Raw genomic sequence first — 23,392 nt, forward strand, 5'->3', positions numbered from 1 at the left:
TTAAATGAACTTGGCCAAGCCTACAAAACCACTGCCCTTTGTACAACACAATGGCTTCCCCAAATCACCAAAGTGAGAAGTTAACGTGGGGCTAGGAAATCTCCCAAATAAAGGCATCTTCCACTGAGGGATTTGAAATGCTGGTAATGCTTTCTATAACAGGTGGCAGAGTGGAGGGGCAGGATAGGAAATCTGACTCGATTATGGTTATAATTTTCTGAGCACGCCAGTCCTTCCTGCTTTCAAAAGGCCAGCGCCCTTCCAGACAGAGGGTCCTCAGAAGCCGTGCATACCAGAGTGATGGCGTGAGAAAGGGAACATCTCAGCATGTAGCCCGTCTGCCTAAACTCAATCGCTGACACGTCCTCTTCCAGAACTTCCACCTCCAGACTCTTGTTCCTCCAGCACCAATCTTCATGCGTGATGCTTACTGGAAAAGCACATAACACAAAGAGACGCGTGGGTATAGAGTGTACGACCTCCCTGGAGGCCACCAAGAAAAAGTTCCAACAAATTCCCTAATTTTTTTAAAAGCGTGTGTGTGCGTGTGTGTATATGTATCAATAAACATTTTATACACACACACAATACCCACACGTATACATATTCATACACATATATATATACACACACATATATATGTACATATGTACATTTACATAGCTAGCAATGCTTGGAAAAAGTAACTGCTAAAGAAAAACAAACCAATGGCCATTAAAATCACTAAGAAAGAAATTCAATTGTGCCTAACGCTCAGGCTACAAGTAAGATATTCGGGATCAGCAAACTTTTTCTCTAACAGGACAGACCAAATTTTTTCAACTTCGTAGGCACACGGTCTCAATTATTCAACTCTGTGTTTACAGCACACGAGCAGCCATAGACATAAACGAATGTGCATGGGTGCGTTGCACTGAAACTTAATGAACACAGGCCGTCAGCCCTCGGGCCACCGTTTGCCGACACCTGACATAATACACGTGACGCCCCGGCAAAAGCCGTCTGCTTTGGAAGCTACCCACTGCCAGCCGCTCCACGCTGAGCTCTGAAGGGGAGGAAGTACAGGCAAGAGGTGGCTTCACAAGAAGGGCAGGGCACAGAGGACCGCCGTTTGCCAGCACCTGCTGCTCACCAGGCACTGGGCAAGGGCTTTACCAGCTGTTTCATGGAGACTTACATTCTGCAAGCAGTCTAGTACTCCTGCTGCAGACCAGAAAACTGAGCCTTCGGGACTGCCATGGTTGTCACACATGGCTAAGTGGTAGAGCACATAATGTAGGATTTCACACTCTCTTCTTTATTTAGAAATAAAATGGCATAAATACGGGCACCCTCCCAAAAGAGAAGTGTGTGGGTTGCCCTGATAAGGTGGCAGTTGGGTCACAGAGCCTCGGCTCCTGCATTACTGCCCAATGCTAACTAATGCACATTCAAGGTCAAGGGGCAAAGAAGAGACAAACAAGTAAAGGTGCAGAGTTGGGGTGAAATCTGAGCGTTGGGTTTTAGAAAGTGAGGGAAGACAGGAAGCGTGTGAGGGCCCCGAGAGGCTGCCTTCGGTTCTTACTTTTGTATTTTCCAGGGAGCACGTTGTCAAACGTGAAAGTCATCGAGTTGACCTTGCCGGAGAGCTGGAGGCTCCGCTTCTCACCCTGGCGGCTCAGGGACTGCAGGGTCACCAGCAGGTCACCGCAGGTGTCTGCAGAGAAAAGACGGGAAGGCCTCGTTTGACCGCCCTCCTGAACACAGCACCTCTCAGCCCTCAACCTCTGCGTGACAAGGAAGCCACCAATGATCCAAGCAGCTCCACCATTTACTGAAATGGTGAAAGTAATATCTATGGAACAATGACAGGAGCCAGAGAAAGAGAGAGAAAGGTGACAAAACTTTATTTATACCAGGCATAGAACTGGGCCCTTTATCATAACAACAACATTACTAATAATAGCAAAGATGTAATGGCTCTTGCTGTGTTCCGGGTATTCCTAAAGGCTATACATACCTTAACTCATTTGGTCCTCGCCACAACCCTAGGAGGCAGGGATTATCATCATCTCCGTATTACAGATGAGGGACTCAAAGCACAGAGAGGTTAAGTAACTCGTCCCAGCTCACACAGTAAAGGTTCCATCCTATGTAATCTGATTCAAGAGCCTACATAGTCACTGTGCTACACTGACTCCTGACATAAGCACATTTAAGCTTCATGAAAACCCTCTGACAGCAGTAGTGTTCCCATTTTACAGAAGTAAAACTGAGGCTGGGCAAGTACATGCTTACAGTCTCACACCTGGTAAGTGACAGAGCTGGGATTGAAACCTGGGCCTCATGCCACCTTCCTTTCAGCATCAGAATGGAGAAAGAGTCCCACGAGTTCTTTTGGGAGACAAAGCAGAAATACTCCCAGGGGAATAAGAGTTTCTGGTGACTTACTGTGGCATTTTTTTGGAAAGACCTGATGCAACACGGACTCTCCAGAACTACTGCCTAGAAGCAGTTTCGGCATTCGTCTCCAATGTTGCCCAATGAGAAAAAGCTCATCCAAACCCCATCCCCTTCTTTGAAACTACATGTTCTTGCTTTCAATTGACAGCTTACCTAAACAAGAGACCTTCCCAGAAACTGATGCCAAAAACTGTACAAAGGCCACGTCCAGCACGGGCCGGTCCTTCACAACAAGAGGGAACGTCTGGGGCTTCAATGTCAGGCCCGCTCTGGTCTCTGCCTCGGGAACCATCACCTGAGGGAACACGGGACAAGGTCAGCGGTGGCATCAGGGCTGCTGCCCCCCTGGCCTACAGGGCACCAGAACATTCGTCTGGGCCCAAGGCTAAATGCGTTTCAAAGGACCAAGGGACACTTCTAGGCCGAGTTTTATGCTTACAACAAATCTGCCAGCAGCCTGTCTGAAGAAAACACATTTCTAATCAGATATTAAAAGACTCGTCTCAGGGCTGTGGTATGCACAAAAGCGTATCGGGCCAAACCGTCCACAGTGACACACAAGCTGTCATCAGTCACCTGTACACTGGATGGGATCTATACTAAATCCCGGAACACTCTCCTGGCTGAGGTCACTCACGACATAAGCTATGAACTTGTCGACACTGCGTGGATGGCCATGAATGGAATTAGGTCGTTTTCTTCTTCCTTTCTTCTGAGGTCCTGTCTCAGGCTACCAGCAGGTACTGGGAAAGGGGCCGGTGGTCACCTATTTCATCCCTAATAAAGACTGCAGTCCGGAATTGCCCGTCCTTGGGTAAGTCCCTATCACACTTCCGAAAGGGCTTCCAAGGGCTTCACTGTGGCCAACTTTCCAAGAAGCTAGCTGGCCAGTCAAGGGGCCGTCAACCCACATAGCCCACTGATCGGTGGAAGCAGGGAGACTGCTGTCCTCCAGTGCCACCCCGTTCAGAGGGGGCATCCCATTTGCCCTGGAGGACACCAAGTCTTAGAAGGAATGTTGCAGACCCTTTCCATTCCCTCACTTGCTCTTCCTCAGGGAGGAGAGCAACAGCTGACTTGCTGGGTGAGATACGAGAGCCAGTGGGACAGTCTTTCCCTCTGTGCTTGTTAACTGCCCTGAAAAGCGCAGCGGGCTGACCTCTAGTTCTGCCTTGTCTCTTGCCCAGCTGCGCTCAGACCTTCACCCTTGCGGTGACACCACAGGCCAGGGTCTCCCAGCCTCTCCCTGCCTGGATGGAGCAATCAGAGGGAGCGTGCCCAGCGTTGCCCATTCAAGGCGAGGCAGGAAAGGGAAGCTCCATATTGGCCTCGGGTTCTGGAAGCCATGCACTGCTTCTAGAAGTTACTGAGCAGCCATTAATAGAGTTCTTTTTGATCTCCTTCGGGACTCGTGGCTATTCTACAGCAGCCAGAAGCCTGAGAAGGCGGGGCCACGACTGGCAGCCAGATACTAACCCCTAATAAACATCAGGCCTGGCTAATACAAGGGCCTGTGGCCTCATCTTTAAACTGGTTACCTGTGTGCTCCACTAGCTGTGACATGCAGGAATGTGAAGGTTTCAAAGTAAGAAGTTGGGGATGGAGATGCTCCTTCTCGAACCCATTTGTGCTAGTAATAATCCTCTTAAAAACCACCACTTTTTTCCAAACATGTTAAGTAGAACAAAAACATCATACCTGGACTTTGTAGGTCCCTGGTTTCGCTTTGAAACAAAACGATCCATGAGCATCTGTCTCCACGGTGACCAAAGACTTGTCCTTGTCTTGAGACGACAGGACAACTTTGTATTTACTCATCTGCTTGACAGTGTCCGGGAAGCGAATGATTGATATCTGGCCACACACGCTGAACCTGCAACGAGGGGACCATTCATTCCAGCACGAGAACTCAATCAGTAACAGGAAAGGCGCTTATCAACCAACATTACATGTCCATCTTCCAGCCATCGTCCCTGAGACCAGTTTAATCTTAAAGATGCAGCCCCAATGACTCCAGTTTTAAGAGCAACCTTCAGAAAGAAGACTGGACCTCTTTCTGAATGAGGGAAATGTCAAAGCAGGGGCCCAGCAACAGGGTGTGTGTGTGTTTGTGTGTCTGGTGTGTGTGTGTGTTCTGGGTGACATCTGGCAATCCCCACTGAGAAGGCGACTTCCAGATGATAAAAATGTTTCAAGTAATTGCATCACTGACAGTGGAGCAGCCACAGGCTGAGAATGTGTGCTAATCCTTGAAAGGAACTGTGGCATTACCCAGGCCATAAAACAAAGCAGGGTTATCAGATGCCTTCCTCGCCCGTGTTTACATATCATGCATGGATAAGAGCAATCTGAAAGAAAAGGTAATTAAGTTAGAAAGATGCAAAGCTCAGGTTGAACTTCTTAGGACCTAGGAGCCACAAAAGCACCTTATAACTTTTATAGATGGGAATAGGTCATGAGATAACTATATTCTCATTACCCCTTTCAAGGTAATGACGCAGAGTGGAGGCCACCTGCACAGTGCGTAAAACACTGCAACTGGAGCGGCCCACGAAAGGCACATCCACTCCCTGAGAAAGACGAGGCTCTTCAGCTTTCAGTCAGTTGACGTGTGAAAGTGGAGTACCGGACCGCAGCTGGAGGCCACACTTGTCTCTTGAACTTACAAAAGCTTCTATTTCCTAATCTTAAAGAATCGTTTTAGATAAAAATCACTTGTTACTTTTGATAGAAAGGTATTAAAAAATGTCGGATTCGATGCTGGGTAGTTATGGGGCACACTAAATGCTGGAACGCCCATTCCGCCGCAAATAAAAAAATAGCAAAAGGAACAAGACGGTGGAATATTGTGCGCATGAAATCTAAAAATAATGAAAAGCACAGTCATTTCTTAGAGTGAAGTGACTGGCCCGGCCACATGAGCTCACAATCCACTGAGGAGCCAAGAAACTATGGCCCACGGGCCATTCCCACCAGCCACCTGTTCTTGCGTGAACCTGAGCTGAGGATGGTTTTCCCGCTTTTGTTTTCATACTTTTAAAGGGTTAAGAGGAAAATAAAATCCAAAGAAGAATATTTCATGACACCTAAAAATTATACGAAATTCCAAATGTATTTTGGTTTCGCTTAGAAAAATAAACTAACGAGCTGGTAGGAGACTGTTTTTTATAGCGAAGCCCTTAAAAATTTATTTTTGCCAATAAATTCTTTCATCAGGACTTAATATTATTTATGAGCACAAATTGGTCATTTTGGTACATTGTGAGATAACTGTATTCACATAGTCATTTGGACGTCCATCAAACAGAGTGGGAAAAAAATTTTTTTAAGTAAGAAATAGCAATAAATTAAAAGGCAAATGTGATATGTTGGCCCAAAAGAAAAATGATGGCTTTTTCCAAAGACACTCAACAAATGTAATTTTTCTTACTTTGACCCAAACATTCCATTTTAAAGAAAATCAATATAAGTATATTTCCCGTCTCCGTGAATGGCACCTCCTCCATCTACCCAGTTGCTCACATAATAAGCCCACAGCACAAAGCCTGCTGATTCTCTCTCCATATCACCACCAAATCCATCGACTTCTCACTCCCTCCCCCGCCAGCAGCCTGGCCCCAGCCACATCTCCTCCAGACAACTGTCACAGCGTCCTGTAGGCTCTCCGTTTATACTCTGGCTTCCCTCTGACCCATTCACCACACAGCAGCCGGGGGCGGGGGGAAAGACCAAAACAACCTTCTAAAATGGCCTGATCCACATCGTTCCCTTGCTGGAAAAGCCCATCCCCACAAAACTGCTACAAGGTCACGTGGCTCTCCCACCCCGCCAGCTGCCTCCAGCCACGCTGGCTGCCTTCCCGAGAGCTCCCTTCTCCCTTGCAGGCCTTGGCGACGCTGTTCCCTCTGCCGGGAGGTTCTTCACGGAACTAACTTTGAGTCTCAGCGACTCAGAGAAGCCTTCCATAGTCCCAGCCTAAGTCAAGTCCTCTCAGAGCTCACGCTCCCTTTCCCGCACAAGACCTACTGTAACTTACAACCGGATTTATTCCTCTTAAGTCTGTCTCCCCAACAGGATGAAAACCCCATCTTTGGAACATTAGGTTTCTTTTCACTGTTACACACCCAGCATTTCCTAGCATTTCTAGGGTAAGTGCCTCGCCCAGAGGAGCTGCTCAGAAATGTTTATAAAGGGAAACAGGGAGGACATCAGTCCACAAATTATTTTCTGAGCGCACCAGGTTCCACAGGTGATGTGCTTCCTCGTGTCCCATTCAGCACTGAACCTTGACCCCCGGCTGTCTACAGAAAAAGGTCACTGTAGCCTCCTCCGTGCCCAAGCCAATGGACTGTGTTTTCAGGGCTCAGCTCCCTGGACCTCCCTGACCGTCCAGCACTACCTCATACCTAAAAGCCACCGTCCCAGGTTCCCGAGGCCGTCCCTCAAACCGGCATTCCATTTCTCGTTGACAGATCTCCCAGTTCTACCTGCTCTGACGCATTCATGGCTCTGGCTGCCACCTGCAGCCAAACCTTCCAGATCTACAATCGAGCCAAGCACTGCTGGAGAGCTCCACCTAGGGGTCCTACACACCCCAAAACTGAACCCTCATCCCTGAACGCGCTCCTCTCCCTGCGCACAGCCCATGGCACCACAGGCATCTTGCTTCTCAAACGGGGGACCCCTGAATACATTTCCAGTCTGTCCTTGACTTCCCTATAAGGCAAGCCCTCACCAACTCTATTCTAAGGCTTCCTGTGCCCAAGCTTTGTCCCAAGCACAGCCATCCTCCACCGTGCCACCCCCGAATACCAAAGCCTAACCATGTTAACTCCATGCCCACATCGTTCACTGGCCCCTTGACCCCTAGCAGAGAACGCCCCCACCTTCCGAGGAGTGAAAGGGCCTCTGAGATGGGCCCCTCCCGCCTCGTCCTTTGCCTGGGCACTTCCTGCACTGGCGACACCAAGCTTTATGCTGCCGTCCACTCCAGCTGCTCAGGCGGCCACCCTTCTCCCTGCTGCCCCTCTCTAAGCCAACCCTGCCCCTCACCTCTGAAGTCACTGTTCAGTGGGCACCTACTGCTATCTCAAAGAAAGATGGCAGCATCCCGTTCGACAGGTTACACTCAGGAGAGAGAAAGAGCCAAAATCTGACCCCAAGGCCTGGGTTCTTTGCCCTATATGGCAGCACTACGTGACAAGACTACAAGTTCAACCACAGCGTGTCCCCTCACATGCTCACATTAAGCAAAACAAAGGAGGGAGAACTATGACAATGACCCAAAGCGTCTCACAACAAATATTCTCAACCAGCTACCCCATCTTCCAAAGTCCTCAAGAATTACGCCAGGAAAAGGCCCGCAGACGTGAAGTCAGACACGAAAGGTCTTTTTCTAACTTAAACCCATCTGAACTTGGAAGCAAGGTTATTTTCTTTAAGCATCCAACATAGAAGTGCCTTCAGTCGGTAAGATTTTGCACTAATCTTCCTGAATTTCTCAATCGGTGTCTGAGGCCGAACGTGGATCCCTAGCGGAAACAGTCAGATGGAAGGGGATTTTGTTCTCTGCTGGCTGCCGACAGGCGCCGGCGCTTTCAGACCCACACCCGAACATCTTACCCTGTGGCAATGATGTCAGCCAGCTGAGGTGTGTTAGGTGCAATTTTGATTGTGACAGTTTCAAAGTAGAGGTGCTCTTTCTGCGCATGGATGGTGTACGTGCCAGTCGTTATGTTCTCCAGACGGAAGGAGCCGTCCGCTTTGGTTTTGACTGGAAACAAAAATGCACAAACAAGAGATGAGCCCCACACAACCGCTGAGCCCTCCACACACACAAGAATGCTTGAGACAGAAAGCTGGCATATTTTCAGAGGGGAGGCGGGTGGGGAAGCTGAGTGAAAAAGGGACAGGGATTAAGAAATACAAATTGGTAGTTACAAAACAGTCACGAGATGTAAAGTACAGCATAGAGATATAATCAGTAATGTCACAACAACCATGTGTAGTACCCGATGGGTACTAGACTTATGGGGGGAATCACTGCATCCATTATATAAATGTCTAACCACTACGCTGTACACTTGGAACTAATATAAAAAAATATTAAATGTCAACTAGAACTGAAAAAAATAAATAATGTGTTGCTTTTTTTTTTAAAAGGCTGGCATTTTGTCATGGAGTCCTTGAGGTTTTATTTCCTTTGTTCCTCTCGGGGATCAAGCACTAGCCCTGGTAAACAGCCCCAGGGCCCACATGTCTGCCCACCTTTGATTTGGTTGTTGAGAGTGACCACTGCCTCGGGAACACCTTCTCCTTCGGGTCCGTTTAGGACCCTCCCGGTGACAGAGAATCCCATGACGTGGAACACGGGCTGGAAGGTGAGGAACAGGAAGAAGGTTCTCAGGGGCACAAGCCTCCCCCGGCACATCCACCCGTGTGCCAGCCAGGCTCCCTCCCAGCTCAGCCGCACACGTGGCTCCCCCACTGGAAGCACATCTCCCGGGTCTGTCTTTCTTCTATTCCCAACACGCCGATGTTTGTCAAATAATCGACTCCAACAGATCTATAGGCTGACTTCCCAATTAAAGACCCTTGAGTCGGACTGGCGAGAGCCTGCCCAGCCTTGCTCCCTTCCCGCCTCCTTCTCTCCAGACACCCCATGTTGGTGAACCACACTGTCCTCCAATCTCCCAGGCTTAAACTCCAGCATCCCCTTGGACCTCCTTCCCCACACCCCCGACGTCAGTCCTATGGATTCCACCTCAGCGAGGTCTCCAGGGCCCTTTTCCGGGCTCTTCCCACAACCTGAATTCACGTCCTCATTAACTCTGCCCGGACCACCTCACTCAACCCCAGCTGCTCCCTGACTGCAGTGCTCCACAGTAGGTACGTGTCTGCCCTCCTCACTCGTGAATGCTGTGGCTTTGCTCCCTCTGCAGTCACTGCGCTCCAGCCACCTGACCCCTGTTCCTCACACCGACCACATGCATGGGCCACATGTCATCCTCATGTGTGGCTTTCACACCTCAGCCTGGATCTTCTCTCACATCTGGAGAAGAGCCCGGAGGAGCCTGTTCCTTCTCATCATTCGGGTTTCAAACTGTCACCGCCTCCAAGAAGCTTTCCCTGACTAGCCTATCTCTGTAGTCCCTGCCTCCTGCCCCAGCCAACCATTATCTGTCACACTAACCTATTTTATTGGTTTCATCAAAAAAACGGGCCAATATCTGAAATGTCCTTGTTTGATGTTTTATACTTTGTCTACCTCTCATTGGAATGTAAGGTCCATGAAGATGGGGACCTTTTCTGTCTTAGGCACCTGGTATATAGTAGGCACTTAATAAATGACTCTTGAATGAATGAATGAATGAATGCATCTATGCCACAGCATTTGAGAGAGATTAAAAAAATAAAATGGCTTCCTTTTTATTCAGGTAACCCTTCTTGATCCTTCCCAAAAAAGGACCCACTTATTAATTCAGATATCCACTCAACAAACACTTTTACTAGGCGCCCACTATGTGCCAGGCACTAAATCACATGTTAGGACTACAGTCAAAAATAAGACTGACCTCATGTAGCTTACAGGCTCTCTCACTCCCAGAAATTCCATTCATTGATCTGTTTAAAAACTTGTATTCATGTCTCTGTTGAAAAACTTGTATTTGCTCATGATCTGGAATGTCTTTCCCCACTCACCTGTCCCCATTCCTTCTCTTCACTTTCTGTCCCTTCTATCCTGTACCCCAGGGCACAGCACAGAGGTCAAATGCTTTATTGAAATTCACAAAGCATAGTCAGAACCCCACTGAGCACGTTACCTAAATGCTAGCTCCTACTCATTAAGGGTACTTTAACCCAGCATTTTCAAATGTAACATTAAATGAAAACGATTAAAAATCTAATTTTTTCAATAACTGTAACACTGGGTGGTCCATTTATGAAAGACTTATTTTCTTTTGGGATTTGCTCTATCTAGCAAATTTGCTACAGCAACCATTTTCCACTTCTGTAATTAAGGATATGATTGTGAAGAAAAACACATTTACCATATATTAGGTTGGTGCAAGAGTAATTGCGGTTTAAAAGGTTAAAAATAATTGCAAAAAACGCAATTACTTTTGCACCAACTTAGTATTTTAGGGTCTAGGGAGTTTTTCAGGCCCCCTATCACCCCACCCATCCCTACCACCATGGTCCAAGCTCGGTCAGCTCCACCGGGTTACGGCCACAGCCTCCTAATTGGTCCCTTGCTTCCACCTTCCCCCCTGGGAACGCTTTTCTCAACACGGCCGCCAGAGGGATCACGCCTGCCCTCTGCTCAGAACCTCACCCAGAGTGCTGCCAATTGTCACCGAGTGGCCGGCCTGGCTGGGCCCAATCTGCCCTATCATCTCTCTGAACTTTTCTCCTCCTCCTCCCTTCCTCACTCCCTCCACTCCAGACACCCTGGCCTCCTGGGGTCCCCCAAACCTTCTAGGCACAGCCCTGCCTCAGGACCTTTGTTCCTGCCATTCCTTCTGTCTTAGACACCCTTCCCACAGATATAAGTACCGTTTATTGCCTCTTGCCTTTCATGCTGTTGCTCAAATGTCACCCCCCCCCCCCAGTGAGGACTTCCCGAGAACACCATGTAAGACTGCAACCCGTCTCAACCTAGAAACTGTGTGTCTTCTTTCTTGCTTTATTTTTCTAGAGACCATGTCACACTTTCTAATATAGTTTCTAATTTACTTAGTTATAAGTGTATTGTCTCTTCCTGCCATTAGAACATGAGTTCCACAAGAACAGGAATTTTTGCCTCCTTTTGGTCACTGCTATATGCTCACCCCTAGGTGACGGCCTGCAACATATATCAGGGACACACAATAAACATATTTCACTGAATGCAGTAGCTATAACTAGGGCTCCAGTTCTCTACGATGAAGACACCATGTAAGAGACATGAGGTATCTAGTGGATTCCAGGCTAAACTGGAAGAGAGTACAAAATTCTGTTTTCCCAACAGCCCTTTTAGATAAAATTCTGACTTTTTTTTTAAAAACATGTTTGCAACACCTGTTCCCAGGGATGGGAACTCGAACACCTGCCCCTCTGGAGGACAAGTTCTTACCTCTATTTTCAGGCTGTCATGTTCCACTGTAAAGTCAAGTCTGGAAGGAGCAACGTCAAAGGTGATCCTCTCCCCTCGGTAGAATGGGACCTGGGAGGAAGGGTTGGCTCATTACTAAGAGCCGATAACAGGGCTCAACCATCAATACTAATAATCGATCCAGCAACCCACAAGTGAGCAGGCATTCAAGGCAGACCAAGAGAAACTATACATCATAACTGTTGCTGGTTTTAAAAGAGGAAGGCTCGCACTGTTGCAGCTACTCCTGAGGGGTCAGTCTTATCCTAAGGAACTGCTCAATAAAATGTTCAAAAAAACCCCAGGCCAATCACTGAGTCGTTACCACTCCAATGGCATCGACTCGTCCTGCATCAGAAGAATCCCGAACGTAAAGAGAACGGAAACGGCTTCACTCACCACAGTATAGGCCCCACTCGGCAAGGAACGGAAGGAGAACGAGCCGTCTTCCTTGGAGACCGCGTAGCACAAATACACCAGACTCTCGTCTTGGGGCTGGAAGCCGGGCACTGGTGAGATATTACAGCCCAGAACGTCCTACGCCAAGAAAAACAAAACAAACAAACAAAAAAATGGCTTCTTTTTCCACTTACATGTTCTGATTACCATCAAACAGCCACACTACAGAAAAACCTTTATAAGTTTTATGTCACAAAATATGTATTTCTGAACTCTATGACACAATAGAGATAAAAGGAACAAAAATCTTTACATTCAAGTTAAAAAGGGCACAGTCTTCCTGGGGGAAAAAAATGACACGATTGTCCTTTTCTACAACGGGTCATCGTTCTCCAGGTAAGAAAATGGAGCTCAGGAAGGGGCAGGGACTGGCCCAAGGTCACACAGCTAGTAAGAGGCAGAGCCGGGATTTGTCTGAACCCGGGTCTGATTGATTTCAAAACCTGTGTGCACTTTCCACCCACCTCCACCGCCTCCCGGTGTAGGCATTCACATTCTTGTGTGTCAACACGAGAAACACAACGGTCTTGAGTGTCGAGACTATAAATCAGCCTTGACCTACATTTGAAACAGTCTAGTCTCAGTCTCTTTTGTTCTTCACTTTTCTTGCCTTACCTCTTTGGTTACTAAAGAAGAAAAGAGAAGAAACTTCACCCCTTTCATGGGTTCGCCGTCACTGCGGACAGAGCCGGACACGTTATAGCCGGCCACGATCAGGGGACTGGCGGCATTGGCGTTGGAGTTGGTCACACGCACAGTGGTGCTCGCCTATGAGAGAAGATTTTAACTTCAAAAAAATAAACACAATGTGTGTAACAACGTGCGGGACATGCTTAAGCTACAGTACGAACTGGGAGGGAAAGTGACATACAAAATCGCGTATGTAGTATGATCGCAGCTATTTTTTAATGAGCAAAATGAAGTGAAAGGAATCGTGGCGAAATGTAGATAACGACAATTTCATCTATAGGGTGACATTTTACATCTTTTATACTTACTTTCTACCTTCCAAATTTTCCAACTCTGTTTCCACTCCTCTATGCTCTTCTATATGCTCCAATTTTTAAACACGAGCAAGCCTTGCTTTTTTTCCATGTTCAATGGTATATATGCATATATTTTTAAACTTTTTGTTCAAGTGCAATTTAAGTTCACATATTCTACATATCCAGTGCAGTCATTTTCACAAATTGAATACATGATGCAAATAGCACCAGAAACAGCAAAGAACCAGCACCCCAAAAGGCCCACGCATGATCATTTCAAAACCAGTCACTACCCCCTCCAAGGGACAGCCATCATCCCAACTTTTAACAGCGTGCTTTACTTTGAAACACAATTCTACATTAATAAACTCAAATTCCTTTCTGCATACAATTAACAATGTAAGCCTTGCAATGTATTCTATTGATAATGGGTAAGCCATTGAGTTTTCAATAAAACTGAGAACGCAAAGTCATAAACAGTATCCAGCTACATCTCGGCTGAAACCAGACCATCGATTATAAACACAGAGCAGAAACTGAAATACTGATTCTGATGCTTCTTGAGCAAGAATGAGAGTCACAGTCTCAAAACTAATATAAAACCTAGCACGTCAAAATGTTTTTTAAGTCTTATTTCAATTTGGTTTTCCACAGTTATTATAAAACCTCACCTGGTATGTTTCTTCCTTTTTTAATCTTTTCTTATAAACGATCTCAGGCAAACAAAAAGATAAAAGCAATACTCTGAAGAGTACCTATATGCACTCTAAAGAAATAGAAGCGTAGTCATACGATTTAAGACCCTTACGTATCCCCTTCCTCTCCCTCTGCAGACATCAGCCTGGTCATTAACATGGGCTTTGCCATTCCCACGCAGCGCTGTACAATTTTCCTACATATGAATGTATCCATAACTGGTACCATGAGAGTTTTCAGTCACTACATAAATGGTATCATATTTCTTTATCCTTCAGCAACCTGCTCTTGTTCTTCAAGTTATGTTTTTAAATGTATTCCTATTGCTCCAGGAAGCTCTGGTTCATTCATTAGTGCTGACGTACGCAATTCTATTGTGTGATGAAACCACAATCCACCCTCCTCTTCATGTTCATGCAGGTTTTTATAATATTTCGCCATGACAAGTAAAGCTGCAATAAACATTCTTATACAGCTTCCTTGGGCACAGGTACAACAGTCTCTAGAATGTTAAGCATATTTAAGATTGCTGCTTCAGGCTGAAAGGAAAACAACCAATAAATCAGGTCTTTCTGGTGTTGATTTAGCTTAAAATACCCGTAGTTAATAACAGACCTATTTCACAGCAGGAAGAAAATATTTTCACTGAAAACTGAAACCAACATAAGCACCATCTGCTAAGTGAGGGAGTTTTACCTCACAACTACCACCAACCCCAGCAGCAGCCCCTTTGTTTTTTTCATCTACTTCCAGAAAAACCATCAGCTCATGTCATATCCTGAATTGAAAACCCCTGCATTTGCCCCCAAGCCAGCACATGGCTGGCGTGGCTAAACACATAACGAAAATGCTCACCTCTTTCAATGCCCAGGTTGGGTGAGTTGCGAGGATTTCGTAATCTCCAGGAAGAACTTTAAAAAATGCAAACCTAAGAAATACAAAAGACCACTTAACTTTCTGCCCACACCCCAAGTATTGTCAGTTTTTTACATTGAAGTTGTGCGTCATGATCTGAATGCTTTCAAATTGATCAGTTGGAACTATTCTGGTATTAGTCTTGGCACATCTGTTAACGTTCACAACCCAACAATATAAACCTACCGAATAAGTGCTTTCAATTGGACTCAACAAGGTTAATTAGTCATCAGTTCTAACTACAAAACAACTTTGATTTAATAGCGATAAAATGATTTTTTTTTTTTAATCCTAACTGAGCTATATTGAGCTAACAGTTATTAAGCATACATTGCACGCCAGGCTATTTAAAACACTAATATTATAATTTAATCTTCCACAAAACCTCGGGAGGTAGATTCCATGATAATCATTTATAAATGAGGAAACAGAAGCCCAGAGGCAATAAGTAACTGGCCCAAGGTCAGACCACTAGCAAATGGGGGAACCGGGCTGGTGGGCTCCAGAGCCCATCCCAACCATTAAAGGAAGGCCTACTACGTGCCAGTAGCATCCCATCAACATTAGCTGCAACGGTACCAATGACTTCCATTGTACAGATGAGGAACTCGAGGCCAGGTGGGGCATGAACTCATCCAAAGTTAAGAGGCCGAATCTCGATTTGAACCCAGGCCTCCCAAGACCCAAAGATCCCCCCAGTCCCCGTCACAGCCCCACTCTAGCCGCAAGGCAGGATGACACAGGCACGACTCACTTTCCGCCAGGCTGTGTGACGGTGGACTGGATCTTCGCTTCGGTCCCCGTGTTTCTCAGGGACACCTGAACTCCAGCGGGACCCAGGAGCTGCCCTTTGCTGAGAACCTGCCGTGGAGAAGGAGGTCAGGCCCCCGCCCAGCAGCAAAGAGCCCCTCTCAACAGATGCCGCTCATGCTCCCCACATGGGGCCTGTAACTTTCATTGGGTCAAGATTCCCTTGAAAAAGTGATGGAGGTCGTGAATACCCTTCCCAGGGAGGCTTGAGGGGCCGTGAAAGGGAACTGTAACCGTAAAATAATACCTTGTATCACTGAACCTAAGACCCCATCGGTTGAAGATGCACAATTCTTTTACGAAGCATCGAGAAAGAATAAATACCCTAGATCCTTCTCTACCAAGAAACCCATACGTAAAGCTGGGACCAAAGGGCCTCACTCTCAGTGTGAAGGTAAAGAAGTAAACCGGCCCGTGCAGAAAAGGAGGCCAATAAAATGTGCTGGGTGGAGGGAGGAAAAAATTCCGCCCTAAGAATCCGTCCCTGTCCAAGGCCACCCTGGCCCTTACACGCAAACAGCCTCTGCTCCTACAGGAGAATGAGCAGCAACTTAGATCTGACCCCTAAAAACACCCACTACATTTTACAATGAATTTCAAGTTCCCAGACCCTCTTGACGCTTGTCTGCGGGTCCCTTGGGGATCAAAGTCCCCAGGTGAAAAAGCCTTGCTGTTTTACAGGTAAGAGAAGATTGGGTGTGTGCCACCGAGCAAACGTTAGAAACACCCCGGGTCTGAAGCCAAACCTTTCCATTCACAGAGAAGCCCGTGAACACAAAGTTGATGTCGCCGCCCTTTGTGCAGATGTCACTGATACCGTCCACATACAGCTCCACATTTGTTGGCTCTGAGGGATGAAGGTGGGGAGGGGAGGGGACGGGGTACAAGACACAAGAGCAAGTTTAGTTCTTGGATAACGTGACGCTTTCTAGGTAAAACACATTTTCTTGGTTAACTTTCATGTTATTTCTTTTTGAGCATTTAACACAACCCCACGGTTCAAAATCCAAAGGTACAAAAGGTAGGCAGGGAGGGTCTCCCTCCCACCCCTGTCCCCTGGACACTCCATCCCACAGGGAACCAGTGTTTAGAGTATAACAGACCTTTATAATGGTCTCTCGGCCAAGCTGTATCTCAGAGTCCCATGGAAAACTCAGTGAGCACCAGTTTTATTCAGTGAATGCTTACCTCAGACCAGGCACCGACCTGAGTGCACTTTATTCTCACAACTATCTTAAGAGGTCGGTAATAACATTTACAATTGATTGAGGGGTAAACTGAGGCACAGAAAGGTTAATGGATCTCCCAAAGTCACAAAGCTTGTGAGTTACAGGGCCCCAATTCAACACAAAAAAATCTGGCTCCAATTTTGACCCCGGACCAAGTACGTGGGTTCAGCCACTTAAACCACGACCATAAACTCTAACGCCCCCAAGAGCCAACTGGGTAAGAAGTAAGCAGACAGGACAAGTGGTGACAAATGGACAAAAGGGGAAGCCACTCCTCAGCTGCCATGTGGATATTATGCGCCATCTCCTGATTTTTCACTATTAACAATTAATTCAATAAAAAACAACACTGGAGTTCACTATACTAGAGGTTAAAATTGCAGTTTTAAAAAATTAGGAAGAATGTGGAATGATCAGTAGAGACAAAATAGGAAAATCAAGAGAATTTCACGTAAGACGAAGAATTTCCCAAACACAAACACACAGGGGAAAACACCGATAAAAACTGGACAAAAGATTTGAACAGGCACCTCACAAAATATCCAAGTGGCCAGTAAACATATAAAAAAGTGCTCAATCTCAGTGACCACCAGGAAAATGCACACAAAAACCACCATGCGATCCCACCACGGCCCAACCAGGACAGCTAACAGGAAATCTGAGCCCACCGAGAGCCGGTGGGATGGGGGGCACCTGGAACCCTTCCACACCGCTGCTGGGGCGGTAGATGCTGCATCACTTTGGATGTTTGGCTGTATCTACCTAGAGCTGAACACGTGACAATTCTATCACCCGGCAATTTCACTGCTGAGCTACTCCACAAAAATGCAAACGCACACATACTAAGTATATGCACAAGGGTGTCTGCAGGAGCACTGTTCTTAGTGGCCGGAACGGATCAGGAGGTGACCCAAATGTCCATCAACAGAAGGGGTAAGTCACTTACATTCATACACCAGAATTCTGTGCAGCAACCAAGCAAACCCACTAGAGCTGCACACCACGTGGGGGAGCGTCATGAGCAGTGTTGAGAGAAAGAAACCAGATACAAAAATGTACCTTCTGTGGCTCCATTTATGTCACGTTTAAAACAGACAAAACTAATGTGTAATTTTAGAAGGTCAAGGCAGTGTCACCTGCGGGGTGGGGTGGGTGGAGCAGTTAATGAGTGCCTGGAACGGGGCACCTCGGGTGCTGGAAAAATTCTATATTATCTGTATGGCGGTTACGTGGGTGAGCTTATTTTGTGAAAATTCACCAAGTGATACCCTTATGATAAGTACTCTGTCCTGAAAGCATGTTATGATCCAATAAAAAAAGCTTATCAAAAGAAGAAGCACTGACGGGAAGGGAGGGGGTGCCAACAGAACCCTCCCATAGGCTGCCAATCTGTAACCTCTGCTTTCGCCATCAGTTGGTTTGATTTCCCCTCCGCTTTCTGGAATGCGCCCCTGGCCAGGCGCCCCCCGTGACTTCTAACTGAAAAAGAACTTCTCCCACAGGGCCAAATTAGCTACCTGAGCGATGGCAGGGGCTCAACTCTTCCCTCTCTAACTCACGAGCCAGCCTGGCAGGGACAACCGTGGCCCCCACTCCTCTCCCTGAGCGACAGAACGGAGGTCACACACATCTGCTCTACCGAAACGTCAAGTCTCCCTTCTCCAAAAAAACGTCAGCCGTGACAAAGCTGAGCCTTCTCTTCAGACTTTAACACCATCCCCACCTCTCCAACTTTGCTGAAAGGCGGTTACCTCAGGAATGTTCTGAGCTTTTCTTTGTATGTGTACAGAAGGACTGCTTTTAAGTACCTACTACATAATTGCTACTGACAAGCCAGCCATGCCGAACACGTAGATATGTTGGCCCCTCAATCCTCCAGGTAGCCTGTGAGACAAGTGCTGTTACTCCCCTGACCCACAAGCGAGGGAACAGACGCCGACACGGGGGAAGTGACACAGGGGAAGCGACTCGTCCACGGTCGTCCCAGAGCTGGTAAGGCCCAAGGCTGCCAGATTTCTGATCTCTTAAAAAAAGTAGATCTGGATTTTTATGTCCAATCTCCCAAATTTCATGTTGCAGTTAACTGAGAAAAGGAATAACACTGAGGGGGCTAAGAAAAAAGTCATGCTGGGGCAGGAACAAAGGCCCCACCCCTGACCTCTATACAATCCTACTGCCACTTAATGAATAAAACTGTAAAAAAAAGTCTGAGAGAGGTATTACAAAAGATGCCTATTTTAAGAAAGATGACAGAAAACCTTAAGGTAGACCTAAGGTAAATCCAACCTACTCTAAAGTGATGAGGGGGGGGGGGGCTCTTCTACCCTAGAAATGAACCCTTAGGGTTTAACTGTCTATGCACTTCAATTAATATTCAGCACGTAATCTAATCATTTACAGACTATGTCTGGTTATCCAGTTAACTTACCAAAACTCCACCCTAGGGGAGGTTCAATCTTCAAAATAAAATCTCCCTAGAAGAGGGGGAAAAAAAAGGAAAGGAATGAGAACTGATGACCCTTCAACGAGTTGAATTTAGCTGAGTGCTATCATTTAATCTAGAAAGTTTACACTGGAAAATGAAATTCCAAGCATAAGCTATGTTCTTCTAAATGGTAGTGGACTCTCTGACTCTGCCCAGAGGCGTCAAGCTGAAGCTGTTCATCAGAAATTCCCATCTAGCCAATCAGAAGCCATCGCTGCCCACAGAGCGTTCTAAAAACACCATGTTCAGCCACTCATTGTCTTTTGATACCAAAGTTACTATTACTGGAATCTCCTATTAACCCCTCAACCACCTAAGGTCGCTACGGTCAGCATGTCCCTTCAGGAACTCAAGTCGTTTCTTAACATTTTACTCATATGCCCTGGCTTCTTGAGATTGTTTCAATAGTTTTAAAAAAAAAGAAAACAAAACAGATTTCAAGACCCACCTAATCCACCTCTAGACCTCAATCTTACACACAGTGCATAAAGACGTAAGTTCAAGAATATTTACTGCTGTGATTATTAATTTTAGAAATTGGGAAAAGAGAAGCGGTTAAATAAATTGAAATCGGCATCAGTTTTGGCCTGATTCTGACATGCTATGCAGCCATTACGAAGAAGGCAGCAGGTCTACACATGCTGATGTTGAAAGCGTGCCAAGATACCACAGGGAAAAGAAATCCAAATTGCAGAATAATTCCTATTATTTGATTCCATTTGTGTGTTTTTAACTCAAAATCAAACCTACGTATGTGACTATTTTTGCAACTTCCTGTCAATCTCTATTTCCAAATATAAAGTTGTAATGTGGGGAGGACGGGGGGCTGGAAGTATGGCTATGCATGAACACCCATGTAGGTGCCCATGCATTTGTGTCTGCATATGTGTATTTGCATGTGTATTCATGGAAACCTGCATAACTATAAATATAGAGAAAGCGGTCTGTTAGAACACACAAACCAAAACTTTTATCAGCCGTGATCACTGCAAAAGGAAGGGGACGTGGGGGGTAAAAGATAAAATTTACTTTTTATACTTCTAAAAGACCTTGATTTTTTTTTTTTTTTACAAAGCTCATGAGTTCACATATTACTTATATAATTTTAAAAAACTGTTTTAAGCTGCTTGCAAATAAAGGGTCCGATTGCATCAGAGTTTCTCAACGCTGGCACTGCTGAAATTTGACTGACCAGAGCAGCATCATGGGAAATTCTGCTTCATTCCTGGCCTCTACTCACTAGGTACCTCTCACATTCCCCCTCCCCTATGTTTGTAACAACCAAAAATGTCTCCAGACGTTGCCAAACGTCCCTGGAGACACGGAGAACCACGGTATTCAATCAACCCTGTTGGTAAGCTGTCTCCCCCAGAATTTGGCCAGAACTCCCAGATTCCACGCATCATTTACAAAATGGACGAGCATTTGCTCTGTGGGACAGGTTCCACTCCCAGTGAGCACGACTCTGGGGGCCGCACCACTTCCCATCGTAAAAGACTAAAAGATTCTTCCTCTTACCTTATCATACAAGGGGATCATAAAGTACCCATTGTTCGGGGCACAGTCTGTCTGGTATTTCAAAGTCCCGTGCTTGGTGTACAACTTTATCTAGAAAGGAAGGAAAGAAAAGTCATAATACCGCCTTTGAGAAATTAGCTACGGACGTTACGCCCAAATGAATTACTAAGGACTTACAGTATGCTGCTATGAACCCTGGGCATGAGGGGGACACACACATAGGGCAAAACATCCCCCAAATAATGGGATTTGGTATTTTTCAAGTTAAAAACCATCTAAAGTCTACTCCCAAAAGCATTTTCAACACTTTTCAGTTTATTTTAATGGCTCTCTCTATGTTATTTCTGGGCCCAAAATTTTCAGAGTTGCTGTTAGTAAGGTGCTTGTTTAAAATGCGATTCCCAAGCCCTACTTCTGTTTCAAAACTAGAAGGTCTGGGGTCAGGCCAGGGATCTGTATCAATAACCCCAAATGATTCCCAATACTTGAGAGTAACACTCGTCTAGAAACTTTAAATTTTCTCTTTTAGTTTCATTCTCGGGACAAAAACACATCAGAAGACACTCAACATATGTCCTCTCCTCAAGGACGCTCTGCAACTTTGCATCCTGAGCATTCCCAGAAACAAACTGTTAACCCATTAAGATGCTCAAGTAATGTCTGGGTCTTCCACATACTGTGTGACCTTGGGCAAGTCATTTACCCTCCTGAGGTCATTTGTTCCTTCACGGGCAAAAAGAGAGCCACTCTCCTTCCGGGTGGCTGTACAGACTCACATCAATGCTTACTAAGCACCTGGCACAGAGTATGGCAGCAAAAAAAAAAAAAGAAAGAAAGAAAAAAATATATATATATATATGTTAGGGATTACTATTTTTTATCACTATTTTACTATATTACTATGTTGTGTTACTAACATCTCTCTGAAGTAAAAAGCAATGTAGTGTCATCGGCAGGACAGAGACTGGATTCAAAGAAAATTCCCTAAACCTCCCATTGGGCGCAAGCACGCCGAGCCTCAGTTTCTCCGTCTGTAAAAGGAAGCAGTTGGATCTGACGATGTCTAAGAGCCTCACCTCTAAAATGGTAACGCTCTGTGACCACGATACGAGAATGAAAGAGTCACGTCACATCAACTGAGGAGACGTAAAGCACGGCAAACGCACAGTGTGCACACTTAGGAAAGAAACAGAGTGCAGTCACACAAGGGCTGCATGTGCCCCGTGGGCGGGACCTCAGCTGACACTCCGCAGCGTCAGAGACACTGTCTTGTTTCACGGAGGCGCTCAGTAAGTACTCAGTGACTCTGTTCACAGGCCATGAAGAAAACCACACACCTAAGGCAGCGATTGAAATTCACCTGCCAAGAGGGGACAGGGAAGTAACGTCAACGGGCATTTATCTAAAGGGGCACAGATCAATATTCAAACCCAAGCCAAGTTTTGCAGCCTGCACATCAGCTGGTTTTCCAGAGAAGCCGGAAATCCAGTTTTTAATATGAAATCTGACTGTTCAAGTATCAGCAACCAATATGATTTTTCTTTTGTAGGGATTTTTGTCTGCTCTGTTCACTGTACTGCTATTTCCCCACCCTGGACGAAGTTTTAATACATACAGGGGCTCACTCAGTAGTGACTAACTGAATGACCACGGTGGGAAAACACCAGAAGGGAAGAAGGCAGGGAAAGAGAGAAGGCAGTTCTCTCTTGCCTTCAAGAAATGATTGTGAAATATCTCAATTGTGTACATGTCTTTCACAAAGGATGGCAATATACATTACACACATGAAATGTCTGATTCCATAATCAGAAATTAGGAAAGAATGAATGCATCAGACCACCCGGACAGGCAGCCCTGCAGCTCAAGGAAGACGCTTCCTACTGGGTCACCTAACCTGCCCTCTGTGCTCGAGGTCACTATTAGTGTTTGGGGTGGGAGTGCGCTAAACCACGTTCACTTTCCTCCCAGAGCCCCAGGAAACTACAAGCCACAAAAGGCCGATAAAGGCAACTTCTGAAATGTCCTGTGCCCACACACTGGGAGGCAACCCAGGAGGTGGCATGGGCACCCAGCTTCTCCTCGGAGCCCTGCCACTGCCAGTGGGTAGAGTCATTAAACACCCGACTTCTTAACATCAAAAATGGGGGAGACGCCACAGACAGAGGGGTCTTAAAGGTGGTAAGTGATTATTATCTCCTTTAGGAAATATCTGGCACTAGGTTCGATGCTTCTCCCACAACATCTTACAGGAACAGAAATTGGGACTTGGGGCACGGCCAGGCCAGGTCCAAGAACTAGTGGGGTGTGGGATCTACTTCCTACCATTCCCCAAACCTCAGCAACCTGCTTTGCAGAACACGCTGGCTCACCCTTCACCGCAGCCCTCCAGCTGCCAGCACTGGAGAGGCTCACATGTGCTTTCAGGCAGCGTCCGGGGTCTCAGTCCCCAGTCCCTTCTCTCTGGCATCTCCTAGCCTGTTCCCTTTTTCTCTTTCAAATCCCCTTCTCCTGCCTCATCATCCGTTCCCTCCTAAAATAGAGGCCAACCCTCCCTCTACCCTGGGGTCCCTTCCCATCTACCCTGACAAGTGACCTTCTATTCCTACCTCCATCGGCCTCCCCTCCCCTTCACAAAAGCTTTCTGGGGGGGACGGCCAGGTGGTTCAGCTGGTTAGAGCGCAAACTCTGAACAACAAGGTTGCAGGTTCAGTTCCCACAT

General features: G+C 46.3%; 1 protein-coding gene across 1 annotated transcript in view; it reads right to left on the reverse strand.

Annotated features, from left to right (window-relative positions):
* LOC109433856 (BOS complex subunit NOMO1) overlaps positions 1-23,392 on the reverse strand; it is a 45,442-nt gene that overhangs the window by 20,702 nt on the left and 1,348 nt on the right. The window contains exons 2-15 of the mRNA XM_019710385.3: positions 20,674-20,763; positions 19,099-19,144; positions 16,188-16,288; positions 15,386-15,492; positions 14,572-14,644; positions 12,650-12,802; positions 11,975-12,112; positions 11,558-11,647; positions 8,710-8,815; positions 8,065-8,215; positions 4,141-4,315; positions 2,596-2,737; positions 1,565-1,696; positions 294-430 (exon numbers count right to left, since the gene is read on the reverse strand). Coding sequence (XP_019565944.2) covers positions 294-430; positions 1,565-1,696; positions 2,596-2,737; positions 4,141-4,315; positions 8,065-8,215; positions 8,710-8,815; positions 11,558-11,647; positions 11,975-12,112; positions 12,650-12,802; positions 14,572-14,644; positions 15,386-15,492; positions 16,188-16,288; positions 19,099-19,144; positions 20,674-20,763 — 1,641 coding nt within the window. The remainder of the gene's footprint in view (positions 1-293; positions 431-1,564; positions 1,697-2,595; positions 2,738-4,140; positions 4,316-8,064; positions 8,216-8,709; positions 8,816-11,557; positions 11,648-11,974; positions 12,113-12,649; positions 12,803-14,571; positions 14,645-15,385; positions 15,493-16,187; positions 16,289-19,098; positions 19,145-20,673; positions 20,764-23,392) is intronic.

The sequence above is a fragment of the Rhinolophus sinicus genome, chromosome 10 (genome assembly GCF_057876585.1).
Source record: "Rhinolophus sinicus isolate RSI-liver-muscle chromosome 10, RSI-T2T, whole genome shotgun sequence".
In the NCBI taxonomy this organism is placed as follows: domain Eukaryota; kingdom Metazoa; phylum Chordata; class Mammalia; order Chiroptera; family Rhinolophidae; genus Rhinolophus; species Rhinolophus sinicus.